Below are 21,680 nucleotides of genomic sequence, written 5' to 3'. Positions count from 1 at the left end.
AACATTCTTAATGAGCATTTTTGTTTCCTTAAAACTTAAATTAACCTGATAAGCAGACTTGCTTAATTTTGAAACTTGAATAAATGTCTTTCTCTTTAAGCATTTTATTTTGTTCTCTGGGGTTCTGTAGTCAATTTGCAAATCAGTTTCTTCTTATTTATTTTTAAAATAAGACGCTCATTAAGAAAATAATTTTTATTTAGTGTATCCAGGTAACAATTAAACAAAAAAAAAAATTGATATAACAATAGCAAGAGGATATAACGAAATTAAGAAATGCAGATTTACTGTAGTACTTTTGACAATAAATATTATTCCAAAACTAAATGAAAATAATTTGCTAATCACTGTGTGCCTCCTAGCACCACTTTGGGTGTCCCCAGACCTCAGTTTGAAACTTCCTGGTAATTTGTATTATGCACAGGATAAGTTAACTAGAATAAATGTATTTTCTCATAATTTTTGTTTGTTCTGCCATTACAAATAAACTCTTCACTCAGCACACCTATATTGTATATCACATTTCATATATATACTTGTAACTTGGCCAATAAACCAATATACTAATACTGATGATAACTGATTTATTTGTCTGCAGTCTTCGGAAGTGCCTCTCTCTTTCTCTCCTATTACACTGTGTATGTGTGTCTGTGTGTGTGTGTGTGTGTGTCTTAAGGACAAACACTTCCTGAGGTCTGGGTTTTTCTCAGATTAGAGTGAGCTCTAAATCCTTATGCAGTTCTTGGAACTGCCTGTCATGGCCTGGCTCTCCCAGTCACAGCACCTGTGTTGGCCCCGGACCCCAGCCCACGACGACCAAGTCCCAGCGCCAACTTCACCACTGCTTCCTCCCTCTCTCTCTCAGACACATACACTTGTCTGGTTCACTATCTTTGAGGGGACTCTCCATAGACGTAATGATTTTTATATTGTACAAACTGTATATTTTATTCCCTTACACAAACCCTACCCCTATACCCACCCATCACACAAATCTTCCTGCATTTTTACATTTTCAAAAAATAATTATTCTGTATGATTTATAAGCTTGTTTCCTCACTGTGACACGAGTCCCCATGAGTCTCTGTGCATTCAGGGTGAAATCCCCACCGGGATTGAAAAACATGTACACGCACACAAAATAAATTCATCTACAACAGCACAGAAGAGACAGATGTCCGAGAAGATTGGCTCTGTTTCTTATAACCAAACATTGCTCAATACCTAAATGCGGTTTGTTCTGACTGTTTTACTGCGAGCCTTCATGTAAGTCATTGCAGGATTAGGATTCATACAGTATTTGAAGGTATCAGGCAAAGTCCTGCAGTGCATTGTTGCAGCTTGAACAACAAGCTGTCTGATCCGAGACAGAGGATCTGTTTTTTCGTTCCTTCTGAACTGATTCAGTATTTTGCTGCTCTGCTGGAATGTGTGTAATGTGAGCTTTTATTTGTGTAGTGATGGTATGATCGCCAGATATGCATATTTCTTATGCATATGTTGTGATTATTTTATGATTATTTTAATTCCTCTTCTATGTAAAGCGCTTTGAATTACCATTGCTGTGTATGAAATGTGCTATATAAATAAACTTGCCTTGCCTAGATACAATTGAGTAAATATTATACAGTAATACAACATTGTGAAATATTATTACAATAAAAAACTATTTCAATATATTTTAAAATGTCATTTAATTCTTGTGTTACTCTAGTCTTCAGAGTCACATATTCCTTCGATTTGGTGCTCAAGAAATATTTCTCATTATTATCATCAGTGCTGAAAACAGTTCTGTGCGAAATCATGATAACATAATTTTCAGGATTCTTTTAATATATAGTTCAAAAGAACAGAATTTATTTGAAATCGAAATTTCATTTGTAACATTATAAAAGTGTTTACTGTCACTTTTGATCAATTTAATTAATCCTTTCTGAATAAAAGTATTAATTTCTTTCTTTTTTGTTAATCTTACTTACCCCCACAAGTAAAATAAGAAGTAATAAAGTCAAATATGAAATAACTGTAAATATAAAATCAGAGAAATTCTAAAAATGTTAAGATCCCTTTTATTTTGTCTGTTTGACTTTGCATTAAACTGCACTGTACTGCATTGCGCCAAATCAGAGAGAAGTGTATGTCACAGAGTCATTAAATATCTTCACACCACTTTACTGCAAGGCCAGTTTTTAGACCAGTGTACATTTTTGGCTGGTCCTGGCTGGTTTATCTGGATTGGTTATAGTCTAGGTTGTGGGTTAACACAGCCAAACTGTTCACATACAAAATCTAGATGGTAAAGCTGGCTGACTAAAGACATCTAGCTGATTAAGCTAGCTAAGATACAGGTCTGTTCAGCAGGGTATGTGGGCAATATCAAATCTACTGTGAACAGTGCATCAATTTAGCAAGAATGAAGCTCTTTCCTATTTCATTTGGACCCACTAAGAATAATGCAGGTAATGTTAAATAAGCAACATTAGGCTGTTTCCTTTTTGTAATTATAACAAGAAACATCAAACAGCTGGCCTGACTTCAGAAAGTCTCTATTCTTGACTAAGCTATTGTTACTGTTGCTTTAAAAAAAGTCATTATTTTTAGAAATGAACTACAATGTACAACTATTTATTTTTTAACTTATACAAATCTACTTTGAGTAACCGCTAACATCCTGTTGTTGTGGAGTTAAATATTGCATTCTGAAATCAGCACAAAGGTACCTGAGGGTCTTGTAGATGGCAATATGATTGGCATGTCCACTCACACCTCTGCCATCAAATGTCAGCACCTGCAGAAACACACCATAAATCAGAGAATGATAAATGCACTGTTATGCACACCACATTATATATTATTGTTATAATATACATATAATGATATCAAAATTACAGCCATTATGCATATGCTTGAATTCACATTAAATACAGTAGCCTACATGTATTTTAAATTAAAATAAAACTTTACAATACAAAATGCTTACATTTATTGTAGACTAAGGTATCGTGAACTAACAATGAACATTACTTTAACCTACAGTATTTTTTTAAAATAAATTAATACTTTTATTCAGCAAGGACACATTAAATTGATCAAAAGTGACAGTAAAGAGATTTATAATGTTACAAAAGTTTTCTATTTCAAATAAATGCTGTTCTTTTGAACTTTCTGCTCATCAAAGAATTACTCAAATATATTTAGCAACTGTTTTCAACATTGATAATAATAAATGTTTCCAGAGCAGCAAATCAGAATGATTTCTGAAGGATCATGTGACTGAAGACTTTGCCATCACTGGAATAAATTGCATTTTAAAATGTATTCAAATAGAAAACACTTATTTTAAATTTCACATTATTGCTGTTTTCACTATATTTTTGATCAAATAAATGCAGCCTTGGTGAGCATAGGAGACTTCTTTCAAAAACATGAACAAATCTAATACAGTTTTAATATTTTAAGATCAGTAATAACATTTTCCATCTGCATTCTTTCTTCTCACTGAAGAACAGGGTGAAAAGGTGAACACAAGGTGATAAAAAAAGCAAAAGCAAAAGAAAAGAACTTGAAAATAAGATGAAACACAAGCCAAAGAAAAGCAGTAATTTGAAGACTCAGCAGTGGACTTGGTGGGAGTTGTTGCCAGAACTGTGTGGAAAGGCTTCTATCTGTGCATCGTCTGCTGTGTCACCAGGCGAGGGATTCTGTCTTTGGTAATGGGTGCTTTCCAAGCGGCCGCTGCACATAGCTCAAGCTCCAAGGGTGGAGGAATATATGGTTGACAAAATAATAGATTGAGACAGGTATGTAGAATGTTGCCAAACACAATGAGGCGAGTGAGTCAGCTTTCAGAAGAGACTATCGGCATGAGTGAGACAGAGAAACTCTAAATGCTGTGAACAGCAGAGGACAGAATAAATATGTTTATACATGCATGGTTATAGTCCAGCTACAATTTTTCTATCTGCCCACAGTGTGCAACACATTTCATTTTCTAAGTATTAAACACCTGTCGCACGTCATCTATGTCTTTCAAAGTATGTGCACAACAGTAAGAGTAAGGGCCAATTGCAGTCTCATTAATATGTGTACATGCTGGATTATCTGTTAGCAACTTCACATAAACAAAAATCGGACTGGTATGGTTTCAACTTGATGAAAGAATTTACACAACCTTAAAAAAAAAAAAAAAAGATAAATTATTGCTTTAGTCCGACTGAAATTGAACTTTAACATACTGATATTTGCCTGCAAGAAGAACAAATGGTAAAATGGTAAATGGACTGCATTTATATAGCGCTTTCACAGACCTATGGCCACCAAGCGCTGTACATATAGCCTCACATTCACCCATTCACTCACTCATTCACACACCGACGGCGGTGTCAGCCATGCAAGGCGCCATCCAGCTCGTCGGGAGCAGCTGGGGTTAGGTGTCTTGCTCATGGACACCTCGACACTTGGTCAGGTGGAACCGGGGATTGAACCACCAACCTTTCGGTTTGTAGACAATCTACATGAACCACTGAGCCACTGCCGCCAACAAAACATTACCATGTTTGCACACTGTACACACATATTATGTAAAGCATAAGGATCCTGGTACGCACAGCAGCAATGCACATCTGATTAAACCAGATGAGTCTATTTGTGTAATCGTGCCCTACCCACAATCCTCTGCTCCTTGTGAGAGAGCGGTAAAGAACACAAGATGGCCACCACTCTTTTCCCACACGTTTGAAAGCCAAAATCAAATTGGAGTGTAATGTTATAGTTCAACATCAGTATTTCCATCTCCACAGCCTCTTCGACTTAAATCAAACATGAAATTAAGGGTGCAGCGGAACCGTGTGCTGATCCACTGGATTCAGCAGCCTGTATTAGTGAGTGAGTGTGCGGTTTAAAGTCCGACTGGACTGTTGCTGCAGTTGGCAGTCTGGTAGGAAGGATAACGGCTGCTCTTTGCCTGTACACTTATGGATGTAAGGCGATGGAGGTAAACCAAGTCATGTTGCAAGGACATTGCTTTGTTTTCTGGCTTGTTTATGCAAGTTCTCCGTGCTTGGCTTTCTTTGGGAATTTCATGGCATGCGGGCTGAGAAAGAGGGAGAGTGAGGGACAAAGAAAACATTAAACAGTACACGTGAGAAAAAGAGAGGAGGAAAAAGAGGGAAAAATGTTTGTTCTAATCTTGATTTCAATTTTTTGGGAGATCTTTTCTGGAAGTCCTTAGAGCAGGCTGATAGCTATCTGCGTTGGCTTGCCAGCAGTGACCCTGGGGAACCACGTGTCTGCTTCAGTGGTATTATAGGATATTACAGCATGTGTAATTAGGGCTAAATACAGGGGGGCAATGAAAAGCTTGTCTGAGTGAATTAATCTAGTTGATATGGTCTTAGACTCAAAGCAACCTCATGAGTTAGACCTAAGCTATCAGATAAGCACAGTAAAATGTCCATTTAGATGGACTATTATTGAGACCTGACTGTCACATGACCATTTAAAGCCTCCATCCAGTCTAGGATCAGTGTTTTATGATGAAGTAATTATTTATTATTTCAACACTATTATATGGAGAGGTCTACATACTGTATATGACAGATTCTGTCAGAGCCAGTGGAACGCTTATTTCCCATCTCTCTTGCTGATTATTGTATGTTTATTTATCATATATTTATCTTTTGGTTTGTCCTAAAGTTCATCTGCAACCTTGTGTTCCCTTATCATCAGCCTCTTTTTGTGTCTATCCAAGTGCCGGTTTGTTCTCAATACATTATTAATAATGTCCAAAACATTTTAGATATCCTTTGGGAACATTCTGCAAAAAACTTTTTTAGTGCACTCAACTCTTTCATAAATTTAAAAGGCCTATCACTGGTCTCAACTTCACGACTGTACCACTGTCATGTCAAACTGCTCCGAGAGCTCTCCCAACCTGCCGATGAGTTCTAGAGGAATTTCTGTAGGTTTAGGTCATACAAATAAACTCCAGTCTTCTGGATGAGGTGGACCTGGATGTATGGAAGTTTCCTACCAGACTGATGCCGTAGTTTTGGGTGTGTTTGAGGATCAGAGAGGAGACCAGTGCAGTGCTCCACTGGACCGCAGGGTCATCTGGAAGCTCTCTGCATGAACAAGAGTAGAGAAGGAGAAAAACATAAAAGTGTCATGTAGAGATTTCACACATTTTTAAAATGAGACATAGCATGTAGGCAACTAGATTTTTACAGTTTTGAGTGTAAAATGGCTTTCTTGTGAGCTTGTGAGTGGTTGCATGTACATTGCTGTATGGTTGTTAAACTGTTTAGAGTGGTTCAAAGTGAGTTGATATATGGTTGATAGGAGTGGAATGATGGAAGCCCATTAGTGCCACAAAATAAAAAAATAAAAATAATTCTGAGATAAAGTAAGAAATAAAAAATAAAGTCAGAGATATAAAGTCGCAATGCATCAAAATAAAGTCAAATTGGGACAAAGTCATAACTACCTTTTTATTTTTTTCTCAGAAACAGGCTTTCATAAGTCCTTCTATCAATGTGTTTTTTATCGTCTGGGAGAAAACTTTATGTTAGAGTGATTAGATAAGTAATTAAACACCTCTCTCCAGTATGCCACATCATTATAAGGGTATCATCCATACTTATAAATATGCCGTCTGTGGCACAGATGGTGCAGGACAAATTACACACCAAAGTTTAAGTCTGAGCAATGGTAATAGTGACTCCTGACTTAGCAAGCACAACTAATGAGTGGCATTATATTCAATACTAAAGACACAAATGATGGAAGAGGTTTGTATATACTGTACTGTCCATGTTCTTTTTGTAAGTTTGATTTGGACTGAGCAAAAAGCCTCCATGTGCCAACACACACACAGCTGCAACAAAACAGCGAGGTCCTGGAAGGGCAGGTTTTGGCCCGGGGGCTACAGTGGCGAGCGAGAGTCTCTCTATCTGATTTACTGCCACAGTCTCACTACCGCTCAGCTTGAATGCATCCCACAGTCCTCTCTGAAGTCTGGGATCAAAGGTCACCCGGGCTTTTCCCTCTCATTCATCTGTAACTACAAATCAGGGAAAACAAGGGCCATGCATTAATCTCTCTCTTTCTTTTTGTTCTCTTTCTTTCACACACAACTTTCACTTGAACACCCCACATAGCTGATGTGTAATCATGTATTGGGGTCAGAAGAAGCTCTGCCCACTGCGGACAATCACTTAAGTGCATGTTGTTTTGTTTTCTTGCTGTTTTACTCCTAGACACCTTTATCAAACATCAAATATTAGAACAGCAAAAAGAAAGATAAAGAACAGTTGAGCAAGCAAGAGTGTAGGGATCTGGATTAAGAGACAGAAGCTCCAAAACATAGCGAGCTGCCTACCTAGACATTATTTTAAGTCATCGTAGGTGTGCTTGAGATGTGTGAAGGTTGTTCCAAAAGCTAAGGCAGCATTAGATATAGAGACTGGAAATGTCAATCCAATAATGCAGTGCATTAGATGGTATATGATTTAGGAGAAAAGTGGCAATAAAAGTAGTTACTTATTATATAAATATAAGATAAGACTTTTAAAACATAGCCAGAGAAACATTTTCAGAGCTGAAAAAGTTTATAATTGAATTCTGGCAGGAAGGAAGGCAAACAAATTCACTGGAGGACTCTGTATCTACAATAATTCAATGGCCAGATTTTGGATATGGCAGGGCAAAGTGGACTGTGATTGGCTGAGAGGGGGCCGGGTTGGCAGCGCGTACCAGTTGGCACTGAATGTGTTAAAGACAGCCGGCAGCAAAATCCCAGCTCAAGGTCAGGGGGTAGAAGACGAGAAGGGGGTGAAAGTCAGAGTGAGAGAGAGAGAACAGATAAAGAGAGAGAGAGAAACAGAGCCAGTTGAATTGAGGCAACCTCCCTCTCTTGACAATGGGGCTTGACAGTTGTTTCTGTTCTTTTGTGATGGATCTGCACACAAATCAAATGCTGGTCAGGGTCACAAGGTCAGCTCTGAAGGATACCCTATCAGAGGCGGGGTGGGTGCGAGGTGATATGCTTGAAAATGGGGTGACTTAGAAATTGGGCAGTAGCAGTTAGGATAAGACAAAAGAGAGCACAGACAGATCTAATGTACAAAGACTCATACGATAATGTAAGAGATGGGACTTGAAAAAGAGGTATGAATGCCAAGACATCTTTCTACCTACTTATCACAAAAAATAAAACAATTGATTTTATCCAAATATTATGAATTTGATGTATTATGATTTATTCTGCAGCACAGCTGAAGCAAAAGTATAATTATTAGCTTGTAAGGCAGCTTGATATTAGCGTGATATTCATCAAACATATAAACAATATAAATAATGATTTTTCGAAATTTGTATATAAAAACATTAGTAAAACGTACTCCAGAAAAAATTGACAGAAAAATACTATTTCAGTTTTTCAATATCAAAAATTCATGTTTAATCAATGTGTTACTTGTGGTTTCTTTGAAACTGTTTGTGAAATTTGTGTCTGACTCTACACCAATTTTTCAGTGCACTAAACCTCTTAATACAATTTTTGTTTGATATTTCCATCTTTAATTTTGCTTTCTATTTTTTTCTTTTTACATTTAATGAAATCCAAACATTTAGTTAAAGCTTAGAACTTTGAATAAATTTTAGTTTAGAAACCCCCATTGGCATTGACTTACATTTTATTAGAATGTTCAGAAAAAAAACGTTTGGACTGCACAAGTCACTTGGACAACAAAAATATTACATCACTGCCAATGATGCCAAACTGCTTTGGCTCTCACATGTCTGCTTTTAAAACAAAGCTATCGCATTTGACCTCAAAAGACAGAGAATATAGCACATGGGCCACTTTTACGATACTTTTATGGTGTTTTGGCATTTTGGAGCTTGACAACCTCGCCCCCTTTCACTTTTTTTATTATGTAAAGCCAGGATAATCTTCACAACTTCACATTCAACGTCCAAAGGACAAAAATTTATGCGGCTTCAGTATGTCATGAGGATGAGTAAATTATGACAGAATTGTGGGTGAACTGTTGCTTTAATAATTGTAGCACATACACAAACATTCTTTCCAAAGTCAACAACAACTTGAGTGTTCAGGCTTTTCGAGGCATTTTACTACACAGCCCTTTTAAGGGAAGAAAGTTTTAAAGCTTACACCTTTAATCTTCTAGAACCAAAAACAAGGAACAGAAAGAGAGAATGATAATGAAATAAAGAAAAAAAAGAAGAGAAAAACACATGATCTACCTGACCTTTTTCAAAATGGATCAATGCAGTGTTGGCCTCGCTATAGCAACAGTGTCAAATGCCCCATAGTAACCTCTCTTCTCCCTCCCTTCCTTCTCTCTCTGGCTCGCTCGCTCACTCATCCGCATGTGCAATTGCTTGCAGGCATCTGAATGCAGCAGATGAACTTTAGCCTACTGAGGAGGCGGTGTGTGTGTGTGTGTGTGTGTGTGTGTGTGTGTGTGTGTGTGTGTGTGTGTGTGTGTGTGAGAGAGCAGAGAGGGTGGGGGAGGGGGGTGGGGAGACTGGTAGCGTTTGTTTTGTCTGGTCACATGGGGCCAGGGCCGCCTTTCCTACAAGGCCCCGATGCATGCTGGGAAAAGCTGACTGCTGAACGACAGTTAACCCTTTCAGCATGGAAAATATCTGACTGAAATGGGTTAAGGTTTGCAGTTATGTTTGTGCAGATTTATGGAGTATAAGAAGCACTTTTATCAGTCAGTAGCTCTGCAGTGCAGCAAACTGGAAAGCTCAAGCTACATTCTTCATTCATTTAGATGTTCAGGAGCAGCCAAACAGCCTTTTTCAGCCAAATTTAGAACACCTATTAAAATAAAATTACACTCTCAAATACTTGGCACAAAACAGCCCTGCAGCTTTCAAAATATAATACAGAGAACAATGAGAAAAGTCAAATTTTTTACATAAAAAGCTGACATTTTTATCATAATTACAAGACATATAAAAAGACGAAATGACAAAAAGTCAGACACAGACAGAAGCATAGGCTACATGTGCACAGAAATTTGTTGTTAGCACTGCCTGGTGATAGACTTTTTTGAAAAGCTATATGACAATTCTCAGTAGCAAGGTGGTAACTTTTCTGTTTTTGAAGCAGTTAAACTTATAGCTTTGCTACTAGTAGAGACGCTGCTGCCCAACACTGTTGAGAGTTCAATTATTCCTGACATAATTTCCAATTAGTATATATTCTACTTTTTAACTTTATGACTTACCAAAGAATGATTTTTTTCTTATTTAACAGAAATGAGTTTCCATACATATTATATTGATAGTAGTAATTTTTATTACATGTAATCATTTAAATAATTATAACACTTTATTTGGAATTAAATGAGAAAATATATTTGCTGTGAAAACAGTCCAACCTTAAGATTATAGGTTCCTTTATAAATTCTCAGACAGCCACTATGGGAATGCAGGAGCTCTTTTCTCTGATAAACTGAATGTATATCTGGCTTAGTTCAAGGAAAACATGCAGGATAATCTTACAAAAACTAACCTAACACCCACCGAAAGCTCTCAACACATGACAGAGACACAGAAAGAGACCTGTAAAAGGAAGTAAACAGAGGACAGGCTCTCAACCTGATGTCACCCTGCCTGGCAGGTGGACTGTGTGGTCTGTGTTCAGACAGATGTCTGCCTCAATGAATAATACAGAAAAAGAGAGAGAAAAAGAGCGTGGGGGTCGACTAAGTACAAGTTCAGTGGAGCGTGTTCAGATGTGCTCTTATCACAAAAGCACTCCCATAATGCATTGCCTCGGTCAGAGAGTAGGCGGTCAATGCAGCTGTGCACCAGAGAGAGCAAAGCAACTCTGAGAAGAGGGTCACACGACTCATTCAGAGCACATGAGGACACACACTCTGAGACGGTAAGATACAACAGAACTTTCAATCAGAGTGTAAAATGAAATGGATGTCACGCACACTCACATAACAATTCAATGAATCAGAAAGACAACCTTTAATTGCCAGCAAACAAGTCTACACAGATAATATAATTAGAGATGATAATCACAAGTTCATGAGGTTTACATCGTCCTGTACCACATTAAAAGCTGGTATAAAGTATAATTCTGGTATAACAGATAATTCTGACTGAAAACCACACACTTAAACAGGAAGAGGCTGTCTAACCAACATGTAAAGCATGTCTTCATATGTTCAGGGTAGTAATGCACTAATTACAATTCTAGCTGTTATCGATAAGCTCATACTAAAAAAATCAATACTATTTTTGTCTAAAATAACCGACTAAAACTAAAATCTACTTTTTTGTCAATGTCAAAGCAATGTTATGATGCTTAAAGGTGCAGTAAGCAATTTTTGAAAAAAGCAGCTGAAACTGGATTGGACAGAGCACCACAACAAACTTGTAGCCAATCAGCAGTAGGGTATGGGATCAAATTCCCGCCAAATATATAGCGGTCGCGTATAAAAAAATAATAAGCGTGAATCAAAAATTTAAAAACACATGTAAAAATATATTGCACAAACTGAAAAAAATAATGCAAAATGATCAGAATAGCAAACAACGTGGTCACGGATCAAAATATAATAAGCGTGAATAAAGAAATAACAAGCATGAATAAAAACTTTAAACACATTAAAAGTTATTTTGCACAAAACTTAAACTTATGGTCATGCTTTGTTAAAAAGTATGGTTATATTACTGTGTACTTTGTGCTTTCTTGCATTTTCTGCCCATATTTTACTCTTTTGTACGCTTGTGATGTTTTTCTCTTCGCTCTTCTTTCTATGTTCTGCGCTTGCTCTTCCAAATGTTGCAGTTCGAGTTTCATGTAAATTAGGGCGGGCTTAAGCGTCACCATTGGTCCACTAGTTCTAGATTGACAGATACTCCTCTAGCCAATCAATCGAAGAGGGGAGTTGACGTCACACCAATGCGACTCGTGGTGGCTACTGATGCTTACTTGTTATACAGGAAGACGACCATCAACAGGACACCTTTAAACTGCATGTGTGCCTGCAACTCAAACTGTTGCCGGTATACGTATACCTGGCAATATGGTATAGTTAAATTCGTCATCCTAACAACGACCTGTTACAGTTATGCCTGTCTGATGATCCATCATTCACCTCTAATGCACTTGACCTGGCACCGCGAGCGTCGATCTTCTCCGAGCAGCCACCACCTCCTGGCCGTTTTACTTTCATATTTAATCAATAACAAGGATGTGTAATGTCGGTCCTGGGTGCAGAGTTTAGCTCCTTCAACCCTAATCAAACACACCTGAACCAGCTAATCATCGTCTTTAGGATATTTAAGACAGGTGAGGTTTTTAATCGGAGTTGACGCTAAACTCTGCTGGACAGCGGCACTCTAGAAACAACGTTACCTATCGCTGATGGAGATGTTGCTGTATTCAAATTTTAAGCTATATTTAAAACATTAATTCTAAAGTAATATGCAATTATGTAGCTATGTATGTAAACACAGTAAGTTTGTAATAAATCACTGTATTAAATTCAACTGGTTTCTCTATATCTTCTCTGTAACACAATCTTTTTCAATAATCTTGTCAAATTTGGCGAGGTTAATAAAAAAAAGGTAGGCAATGCGTCGACAGGTCAAAGTCCTAAAGTCTTCAGACAATGGCCGTTTTTAACTTAGTTTTTGCAACGAATTGTAGTGTTTCATAATTGCAGGATGTTTCGCTTACAAGCAGCCTTAACATATTGACATCATGAGCCAAGTAATATTGTTTAACACCAATTACCAGTGTGCACATTAACATTCTCATGTATCTAAAAAAAAATGAATTTAATTATTTATGTCCAGAGTTCAGATAGCTTTACTGCTTGAAAGTCTTTGTAAAGTTAAATTGAACTGCCGTCTTCCCTTGTAAGTGTAGCACTCCTGAAAAGGAGTATAATGGTTAAAGAAAAATGAAATAAAAGAGAGTGCAGCAGTGCTTCTTTGTTGTTATATTTACTCAGAATGAAGTGCATCACGGGCGCGCACCACCCACTGAAGTGTGCGGTGACGTAATCACGCTGGTATGCCAAGCGAAAATAATGAATTTAATAAATGCACATATCAAAGCACAAATAAGAAATTTAACAGTATATAATAGTATTAGAAAAATAACATTTTAGTATATTATAATGGAATTGAAGAAATTGTACAAACATAAACAGCTTGTACCACGAGTCGCATTAGTGTGACGTCAACTCCCCTCTTCGATTGATTGGCTAGAGGAGTATCTGTCAATCTAGAACTAGTGGACCAATGGTGACGCTTAAGCCCGCCCTAATTTACATGAAACTCGAACTGCAACATTTGGAAGAGCAAGCGCAGAACATAGAAAGAAGAGCGAAGAGAAAAACATCACAAGCGTACAAAAGAGTAAAATATGAGCAGAAAATGCAAGAAAGCACAAAGTACACAGTAATAAAACCATACTTTTTAACAAAGCATGACCATAAGTTTAAGTTTTGTGCAAAATAACTTTTAATGTGTTTAAAGTTTTTATTCATGCTTGTTATTTCTTTATTCACGCTTATTATATTTTGATCCGTGACCACGTTGTTTGCTATTCTGATCATTTTGCATTATTTTTTTCAGTTTGTGCAATATATTTTTACATGTGTTTTTAAATTTTTGATTCACGCTTATTATTTTTTTATACACGACCGCTATATATTTGGCGGGAATTTGATCCCATAGTAGGGGTGTCAACTCATGATGGGAGAGGAGAGAGAGTGAGCTGAGCAAGAGGGAGATTTGAAGAAAGACTTTAGAAGGAGAGACGGCCGAGAGACAGAGGTTTCCTGTCTTGCCATTGCCTTAAATGTACTGAGATTTCTCTGGATTCCCTAAATCTTCTCACAATATTATGTATGGTAGATACTGAAAGACCTAAATTCTTTGCAATCTTGCATTAGAAATGTGATTTTTGAATTGTTTGCCAATTCTCTCATGATATTTGGCATGAAGTGATGAGCCATGACCCATCTTTGCTTGCAAAGACAGAAAAGCTCATTTTACACCCAATCACAAGACCCTCACCTATTACCAATTCCCCAATTTATCAGGGACTGTTTAAAAAAAATTGACCTTGGATATTCTAGGAGCTTTTCACTTTTATTTTGCCTCTGTCCCAACTTTTTTGGCGTGTGTAGCAGCCATCAAAAAAAAAAAAAAAAAAAAAAAAAAATGATATTAACAAAATACACTTAAGTTGGTCAGTGAAAACTTTGAAAATCTTTTCTTTGTACTTTTGTCAGTAAAAAAAAAAAAAATTAAAAAAAAAATTCTAATGATTTCTGAAGGATCATAAGACACCAAAGACTGGAGTACTTGCTGATGAAAATTCAGCTTTGCATCACAAAAATAAATTATTTTTTAAATATTATATATAAATATTATTATAATAATATTTCATAATATTACTGTTTTTTTTTTTGTTTTGTTTTAACTGCAGGCTTGATGAGCATAAGAGACTTCTTTCAAAAACATTAAAAATAGTAACGTTTCCAAACTTTTGACTGGTACTGTATATATACAGTATATATATAAAAAATAATCACTATTTACAGATTTAGTCTAGGTATATTGTGCCTCCCTGTAGTTTAAATAAAGTCTAAATATTGAGAGGGGACCCTGATGCCAGGATATTATGTAGCAGGCTGGCCGCCAGCCAGTCAGTCAGATAGCAATTGCTGACTTCAACCAGTTCTTACCAGTTTTGCATCCATGTACGTGAGTGAGCAGTCTGTGGACGTCTGAGACTAAAGTCCACGAGACTTTGTCACTCTAACTATGTGCACTCATGTAACCTTTATCTACTCAGTTGTGTGTGTGTGTGCGTTCAGAACTCTGAGTACGACAACAGTTGCTGCTGACTACAGGGTATGAATAGGATCATTGCATGCACACCAATCCCTGATCACTAGACAGCGACCTTTCCTGAACCAGCTCAGATCCCAGATGACCCTGCCAGGACGCTGACACTGACACACACACGCAAAAGCTTAAACGTGCACATGAAAGCCAGAGATTATCACGGTTTGCTAAGGTCATGCTATGCAACCGAAAGACCCAGAAGCTCATCTTTCAGATTTATGTGTTATCAGTTCACTGCAGTCGTCAGTTATCTATGCTCCAGTGAAATCTGTAACATATTAGATTAAAAAAAAGATCAGGATGACATTGATTAGAGTATTTGAGAGTGAAGTGATCTATGCTGTACCAAAGCTTACTTTTAGTCACTCACAAACTGGGTTTTTGACAAATGCGGGGTGAGATTTAAGCCTTGTTTGTTTGTGTACGTGCTTGTGAATGACTATAGAGGAAAGGATCATAAAGATTACAGTGTCAGCTCCCGGGTAAAGACTGAGATACGGTGGATAAGGTGAACGAGGAAAATTAGAATGGATCAAAGTTTATGCTGTGTGTACATTAGGTTAAAAAATAAAGATAGGGTGAGCGAGCGAGAGAGAGAGAGAGAGAGAGAGAGAGAGAGAGAGAGAGAGAGAGATACAGGCGGACTGGGCGTTGTGCCAGCTTATTATGAAAGGTCCAGGTGGGTGTCTGAGTTTACATGATACTAATGACCTAGTCAACACACACACACACACACACACACACACACACACACACACACACACACAAACACTCCCAGGCTTCCCAGAACACACCCTGATTCCACGTACCCTCACTAGAGCGGTCAAAAACAAGACGACTGCTCACTGACCCCACACTTACACAAAGAGTGTGTACCACACACACACACACACACACACACACACACACACACACACACACACACACACACACACACACACACACACAGTGATCTAAATGACCCAGATGGAGGTAAATGTGACAGCTGTGTCCAAAGCAGTCAAAACAAGGGCGTATCTGATCGTCCAACACACCAGGAAATGTCTTGTTACATTTGGGACAGCTTGAGGGTCCATTCTGCTTTAGTTTTTCCATCCTTCCAAGAAACCAACAAACTCTAAATGTGGAGAAGTTTCAGCCATGCGATGGTGTTTTGGACCTCTGGGGATCTGCAGAATTTAAGCACGAAAACACCAATGCCAAGAAGGAAGCATAGAGCGCACGAATACATGCAGGGAAGAACTGCAGGCAGGGTGGGTCATTGCACTTGGAAAACAGCCTGGAAAACATATTACCATGACTATGCAAATTCTTTTGGGAGAACTTGAATTTGTGACACATACAGTACCAGTCAAAAGTTTGGAAACATTACTATTTTTAATGTTTTTGAAAGAAGTCTCTTATGCTCATCAAGCCTGCAGTTAAAAAAAACAAACAAAAAAAAAAAAACAGTAATATTATGAAATATTATTACAATTTAAAATAATGGTTCTCTTTTTTAATATTTTTTAAAATGGAATTTATTTTTGTGATGCAAAGCTGAATTTTCATCAGCAAGTACTCCAGTCTTTGGTGTCTTATGATCCTTCAGAAATCATTCTAATATGATGATTTGATACTCAGTTATTATCAATGATGGAAACAGTTGTGCTGTTTAATATATTTTTTTGGAATACTTTTTTCAGGATTCATTGATGAGTAAAACGTTAACAGCATTTATTCATAAAAACAGCATTTATTCAAAATAAAAACATTTCTAACAATATAAATCGTTACCATCACCTTTTATAAATTTAACGCATCCTTGTTGAATTAAAGTACTAATTTCTTAAAAAAAAAATAGTTATTGTTCCCAAACTTTTGAACGGTAGTGTATATTGTTTCAAAAGATTTCTATTCTAAATAAATACAGTTCTTTTTAACTTTTTATTCATCAAATAATCCTGAAAAAAGTATTCCAAAAAAATATATTAAACAGCACAACTGTTTCCAACATTGATAATAACTGAGTATCAAATCATCATATTAGAATGATTTCTGAAGGATCATAAGACACCAAAGACTGGAGTACTTGCTGATGAAAATTCAGCTTTGCATCACAAAAATAAATTACATTTTAAAGTATATTAAAAAAAGAGAACCATTATTTTAAATTGTAATAATATTTCATAATATTACTGTTTTTTTGTGTTTTTTTGTGTGGGTTTTTTTAACTGCAGGCTTGATGAGCATAAGAGACTTCTTTCAAAAACATTAAAAATAGTAAAGTTTCCAAACTTTTGACTGGTACTGTACATCATATTTTTTGCCTGCCATTCTCTGGGTGGACAGGAAAACTCTGGTTTATGTCATTTAACAAAATCCCATTCGAGCAAAGTTTTTGCATTGATTTTTTTTATATTATTTATCTAAAATGCCTTCATATAATTTTTCAGCAAGAGACTTGCAATTATTTCCAGAGGAACTGGTCTAGCTAACGACAATACAGAGCACAAGCTGTCTGAATTTTATTGTCATCCAGCCTGTCCAACATTTTAATTATTTTTAACAAAAAGCAAATACTCATTTCCAAACCCATTGACTGGGATGAACCGTTACTGTGGAACAAGGGCACACACTGCAAAAAATCTATTTTAACTCAGTATTGTTGTCTTGTTTCAGTAAAATGCCTAAAAATACATTTACCTGAGAAACAAGATATTACGTGTTGTTTTCAAAGAATTCCAAAAATCTTTAGACAGGTTTATTTAATGCAGTAATACAATAAAACTGGTTTTCTCTTTGAATGGACTTGTGACTTTTTTACATTTTAAGCATAAACCTGACTAAGCTAAGAACTTCTTTGTCAAATATCTTTTTTTTTTTCAAACCAGCTGCAAGCTGAAATCCAAGCACACCGTGACAAAGTGTTATCTGAAATGCTGAAGGATTCCTAACTATATTTCCTGAAATATAGTTAATATTTGAGAAAAACAGCTGATGATTCAGGAAAACACTGAAAATTCAACCGTATCACACAGATGTGAGTGATATTGGTAATTGTGGGATCACAATGACTACTTTAGAAATCATGCCCCGTGTACTCTTTTTTTTTTTTTTTTTTTTTTAACAGGCCGTTTCATCAGAGTTCTCAGGGGGGTTAAGGACTGCCCTCTTTTAGTCTCCTGGCCTGGTTGTTTATGTTGGTGACAGATCAAGCTCCCATACATCATCTCGAGCTGTCTGTGCCTCTGTTGTAACAAGAATGGAAGGGTTTAATTTGTAGCCCAGCCACTCTTTGCTCACAGGGCAGCCAGGGGAGAAGAGGAGGGGCCTGACCCAGACACCCTTAAAGCTACAATATGTCATTTTTTTCGCTGCTAGGGGTCGCTAACCTCTTACAATAACAAAGGCGTAGGTTGATGACGCATAAGCAGAATTATGGAACTTGTCATCATGCTGATGGATCTAATAATGTTTATGGATGAATGAATACATTGATGTTTTTAACATGACTGTGGTATGAAGCAGGGCGCGATTGCTAATGAGAGACAGATATCAGCGCCACACGCGAGTCCCACGGATATAAAGGAATAAGGACATTTCATTCTACCGAACTACCCGCAAGAGCTGAATTACTACGCACAGGTCAGTTTATCTGACGAATTAAACTTGTGAGGTAACGCAGCGCTGTTTCACTTGGTCTACACTATCACACTAAACTGCATGAGTGTGTTGAAAGTTATAATGTTATTCTATGTGTTAGTTTGTTGGCTATATGAGACTAACAGTAAGCTCAGTTCAGTTCAGTTTCAGTTTACTGTCCCCTAAGGGAAACTTGTCTTGCAGCCAGGTAAACATACAGGTAGCACAACAGGTAACACCACATACACATACGAATAAACAACACAAACTACTAATTAAAAAAAATAGATCAATAGATCAAGCTAGATCAACATTAGAATAACATACTGATCATATTCTAACATTTCAACATGTTGAGCTATATAACATTTATTCGTTTTATGGACATTTGCTCCCCTGTCTAATAAAGTACATGCAAGAGCAGCGTCTTTGTCAAGTCGAAGTTTGTCACGGATGTGAGGCTCTCGAAAACGCCACGCCGATATTGATCCTCGTTTTAGTTCTCATTTTGTCCCAAAGACTGCTTGCCATGGGCCATAATATTTGAACGAAACAACAACAGCGTGAGCGTGCCGCTAGACGTTACGCAGTTGTCCACATCTGTCACCATGGTTACTATGGCAGTACGAGCTGAAACCAGGGATAACGCGGAAATTACGTCATTGACAGGCGACAATGACCAGGGACGAGCCATTATTTAAAATTGGAATTTCTCTGAAATTAAAAATCTTTGGTAACTTTTGGGATATTGTAAGTACACAACTGCAGTAAGTACATCACACTGTGCAAGTGATTTTTGGTATCTTGTACCTTTAAAGGGGTCATCGGATGCCCATTTTCCACAAGTTGGTATGATTCTTTAGGGTCTTCATGTAAAGTTTGTAACATACTTTGATTAAAATTCCTCAGTGGTTGTATAAAACAACACCCTTTTACCTCTTCAAAAACAGCTCTGTTCACAGTGACCTGTTTCACTGATAATGCAATGATAATAAGCAACTGCTCACCCCACCCCACTCTTCCTTGGGGCGTGTCGAATGGCTGATGGCAGAAATATGCTAATATGGGACAGTCCGTCAGTGGTCGTGGGCGGAGCATGAGCATTATGACATCATAGTGCTCAGAAAATCCAAACTGCCTAATTATTGAGAGTGTTTAGATTTTTTGAGGATTAAAAAAAAGGAGTGAATGGATTTTTTTCATTGTAGTAGAAGGAAATCCAAGGCACTCTTCTTTAGAAAATTATAAAAAGCCTTTATTGGACTGGCTATTTCATGATAGAAAATTGAAAAGACATTGGGGAAAAAACCCACGCGTAGCGGCACAAACAGCCTTCTTCAGGGTATGTTTTCCTGAAGATCAGGGGAATTTTTTCATTGTATGGTGGTTGTGTCCACACACTGCAGAGACACATTTATATGCAAATGCCCAAAAATTTATATAAAAGTGAATTTTGCATCCGATGACCCCTTTAATGGGTTTGCTCACTGCGGCTGAAGCCTCAGGGGGATGGCCATACTGGAACTAAATGTTTATTTTCATAGCATGAATAAAACACCCAAGAGTAGACTATGGCTTATTGTCAGGGTTGGGAGCTGATTGATTGACACAGTCTTTATTAACTTTATGGAGTTATGTTGAAGATCAGGGTTGGCAGGTCTGTGCATCTTACTCAACAAGTGAGGACTTAATCATGTGCATTCATTCATAAGAAGAAACTGCATAGTCCAAGAAAATCTCCCATATATGCCTTAGCATTCATGTAAACACAACTGTGCTCGAGTCAAGTTCTAATCAAATAATTAATTTAACAGTAATTGTAGAGAGACATCTTGTTATATGTTTTCAAAATGATTTTATATTGTTCTACAGAATGTCACGAAAGAAATGTATATACACACATATGCATATATGTGTATTTTATAGTTGAAAACAGTTTTTGCTGCTTAATATTGTGTAAACAGTGATAATTTTTCCAGGATTCTTTGTTCAAAAGAACAGCATTTATTTGAAATAGACATCTTTTGTAGCATTATAAATGTCTTCACGCTCACTTTTGATCAATTTAATGCAACCTTGCTGAATAAAACTATTAATTTCTTTAAATAAAAATACTTAACCCAAATTGATAATAATAAGAAATGTTTCTTGAGCACTAAATTAGCATATTTACATGATTTATGCAAATTCAGCTTTGCCATTACATGGAAAAAAAATCATTAAATTATGTAAATCCAATGCAGTCTTTTAGATTTCCATTCAAGAAGTTATTCAGATGATTAAGATGTTATATTTATATTATATTATGACCACAAGTCATACAGGTTTGGATCAACTTGAGAATGAGCAAATGATGACAGATTTTACATTTTGGGTGAACAATTACTTTAAATGAAAATTGTGTAACCTGTGTGTGTAATCCCTTACTTGTCTTCTATGACAGTGACATGGTTGGATGGAATTCCCAGCACTGCACAGCTGTCAAGCAGTTCCCTTTTGCGTTGGAGTCCTTCATTGTTGTAATTGCCTGAGGATTGCAGAAACATTTGATGTGTCTCTTTTACATTACACAAGCATGGCAAATATTTCAGCAGAAGTCCAGATTTCTTTACCTAATCATAGAGTATAATATTTATGAAAATTACATTATTAAAAAGCATGCATTTGCAAGGTAAAAAAAAAAAAAAAAAAGGATCTGGCTTTCAATAGAACTGAAAAATGATTCAGGTTATGGTTATAATTTATTTACAGATTAGTAAACCTACCTGTTGACAAACATAACAAATAAACGGATGCTTGTGACTCAACAAGTTTTAAGATTGTAGGTGCAAAGAACATGCATTCGTCATCTGGATGTGCAGTGACTAAAAGAGCTCGAGTCTCGTTTGCTGTCACGCGCTGCTTGCCATCCTCTGAGTTTCGTAAGAGCGCGCCGGACCTCTTTTGTGTTGGACAAAAGTGTGCATTTCCAGAGGCGTATGAAGGGGTGGATATTTTATTTCGTAAGTGTGGCCATAACTGGCTAAATCTGTAATACACAAACTTTATAGAAACTGTGTAAGCCACTAAGAAAAATATGATGGAAACGAAAACAAACATCTCGACCGCGCCATGAAAGAGTCCGTGTAGAACAT

General features: G+C 36.9%; 1 protein-coding gene across 1 annotated transcript in view; it reads right to left on the bottom strand.

Annotated features, from left to right (window-relative positions):
- pigl (phosphatidylinositol glycan anchor biosynthesis, class L) overlaps window positions 1-21,680 on the bottom strand; it is a gene marked incomplete at its 5' end in the record, with an annotated part of 25,626 nt that extends 3,946 nt beyond the window's left edge. Inside the window, 5 exon segments of the mRNA XM_081365547.1 lie at window positions 2,721-2,788; window positions 6,032-6,122; window positions 20,974-21,073; window positions 21,312-21,659; window positions 21,662-21,680. Coding sequence (XP_081221673.1) covers window positions 2,721-2,788; window positions 6,032-6,122; window positions 20,974-21,073; window positions 21,312-21,659; window positions 21,662-21,680 — 626 coding nt within the window.

The sequence above is a fragment of the Scardinius erythrophthalmus genome, assembly GCF_964197995.2.
Source record: "Scardinius erythrophthalmus genome assembly, chromosome: 5".
NCBI classification, from domain to species: Eukaryota; Metazoa; Chordata; class Actinopteri; order Cypriniformes; family Leuciscidae; genus Scardinius; species Scardinius erythrophthalmus.
The sequence above is the reverse complement of the archived record's forward strand: the minus strand, read 5'-3'. Positions and strand labels throughout refer to the sequence as shown.